This window comes from Arachis hypogaea, chromosome 19 (assembly GCF_003086295.3).
Source record: "Arachis hypogaea cultivar Tifrunner chromosome 19, arahy.Tifrunner.gnm2.J5K5, whole genome shotgun sequence".
NCBI lineage: Eukaryota > Viridiplantae > Streptophyta > Magnoliopsida > Fabales > Fabaceae > Arachis > Arachis hypogaea.
The window spans coordinates 16,156,181-16,158,451 of NC_092054.1; the positions used below are offsets into that span (position 1 = coordinate 16,156,181).

Genomic DNA, 2,271 nt, shown 5'->3' on the forward strand with positions numbered 1-2,271 from the left:
AGTATGATTATTCTAATTAAGGCATGTTAGATTTTTTTATTATGAGAATATATAAATTTTCTTAATTGTCGTAATTATTATTAGCAAGTTAATTATTACCATTGTTAGAATATGAGTTCCAACCAAGTTTGATCCGCTTGCTAGTTTCCTGATCCCGGGAGAGGCAGGGGGAGGTCTTTGTCATGATCCCATAAATGTACTACAGGCTCCCCGCTATGGTATGGTTCCATCGAATATCGAATAAGGTAACTTAAAATCCTCTGCGGTCTATGGTCTTTCCGTTTATGTCCAGTTGCTGTGATGGCATATACTGGTTGTTAATATTTTTTATTGTTGAGGGAAAAATGTTTAACAAATGAGTCATTAATATTAAAATTAATTCTAGATATTGTAACAATATGGTTGAGAATTTTGATTAGCAATATATGTATTAGTAATGTTTTTTATTTGCAGTTGTGAATAGAATTTTAAGGATTAATTAAATAATTTTAGAAGTTAGAATAATTAGTTATATAAGGATTCAGTAAAATGATTGATGATGGTAGGTTAGTAATTGTTGTTGTTTATCTGACTAGTAATTTGTTATTTTTTTTGTAGAAATTAAGAATGTTGACATGTAACCATCCAGTTTCTCCGGATCGGTACAACAATAGGGTAGAGGAGCATCTACGAGTTACCGGTTTCTATCATGTATCTCAGATTGGGATAGTGCAGTGTTAAAAAGCATTGGTAAATGCTCTAATCGAACGTTGGCACCCGGACACACATACGTTTCACTTTCCCATTGGTGAATGTTCCGTGACTCTTGAAGATGTGGCTCTAATTCTTGGTCTTCCCACAGATGGTCTTCCAGTTACAGGAATGACAATGAGTAGTTTTGAAGCCATGGAGGCGGAGTGTTTGCTTCAATTTGGCGTTGCACCGCGTAAGGAGGACTGTAGATCTAGCTGCATCAAACTGACCTGGCTGCGGAATCTAAAAGAGAATTTAGAATTGACCGATGAAATCAGTATACAAAGGTATGTGAGGTGCCACATTATGTTGCTGATTGGGACGATATTGTTTGGGGATAAGTCTAGGGCAGGCGTGCACTGGATGTTTCTACCCTTGCTTCGTGATTTTGTCAATATTGGACAGTATAGCTGGGGATCGGCATGCCTAGCACACCTTTACAGGGCCCTATGTAGGGCATCTCGCTATAACTGTAAGGAAATAGATGGACCACTAACACTTCTGCTCGGTTGGGCTTGGATCCGACTGCCGTATCTATCACCGCTTCCTAGAGAATCCCGCAGCTTTCCACTAGCAAATAGGTAATATTATGTTACAATGTACCCGTTTCTTGATATTTAAGATTCAGTTGAGCTAATTGAAAATATCATATTAGGTGGCGTAACTGGGAGTGTGGTGACCGACGATATAGATATCTGAAGCTAGCTCACTTTAGGAAGGCCTTTGATGAACTTCAGGAAGGCCAGGTGCGTTTTGATTAAAGAAGTATTACTTTTGGGTTTAGGGTCTTCGACAAAACTATGATGCATTGTTATTGTTATTTGAATTGTGGGTTCTAATCATGAGTTTCCCTTATTTTTCCAGTTTGTCTGGGTTGCTTATGCTGTAGATCGTGTGGATCCGAACATAATTTATCCTGAAATCTACATGCAATCGGTTGTATGGAGCGCTACAGTTCCGTTGGTGTCCTTTGAATGTATCGAGTGGCATGCCACCGATAGGGTCAGGCGCCAGTTCGGTTTCGTTCAGGGAGTACCTACTCAGGAGCAGAACCTGGATAAGGCGCATGGGGAGGTACTGACTGGTCCGAAGAATCTTAACTGGGCCACAGCACCGAGTCATTCAATTTGGGTGATGCATTGGATAAACAGGTATCACTACGTTCTTTCTGAGCTTTCCATCCCTTCACAGCATCCATTGGATACTTACATGAACTGGTACCGAACAAAATTTGGGAACCGCTTAGCATTGTCAAATCTTGTGGGTGAAGAGGATGCGGGTAATGAGGATATGGATTAGGGTAATCAGGATACCGATGAGGGTAGTCAAGATATGGATGAGGACAATGAAGAATAGGAGCCACATATATCACCTCCAATTCCGCTTCCACAAGAACAACCTCAGCCCTCAAACCAGTTTGTACCTCATACACAGTTCACCCCATCATTTCCAATGCAGCAACAATATTGGAGTATGTCACAGTTTGAAACAGGCGAAGGAGGTTCTTTTAGCCAGTTCTTTCAGCCTGAGTTCATGCCA

The 2,271-nt window shown here is 40.3% G+C and overlaps 1 protein-coding gene across 1 annotated transcript; it reads left to right on the forward strand.

The window, feature by feature from the left end:
* Positions 1-215: 215 nt before the first annotated feature.
* Positions 216-2,031, forward strand: LOC140182166 (serine/threonine-protein phosphatase 7 long form homolog). The gene is made up of 5 exons (XM_072228290.1): positions 216-245; positions 598-715; positions 812-1,313; positions 1,388-1,478; positions 1,597-2,031. Exons 1-5 carry the CDS (start codon positions 216-218, stop codon positions 2,029-2,031), a joined length of 1,176 nt encoding a protein of 391 aa, XP_072084391.1.
* The last annotated feature ends 240 nt before the right edge of the window (positions 2,032-2,271 follow it).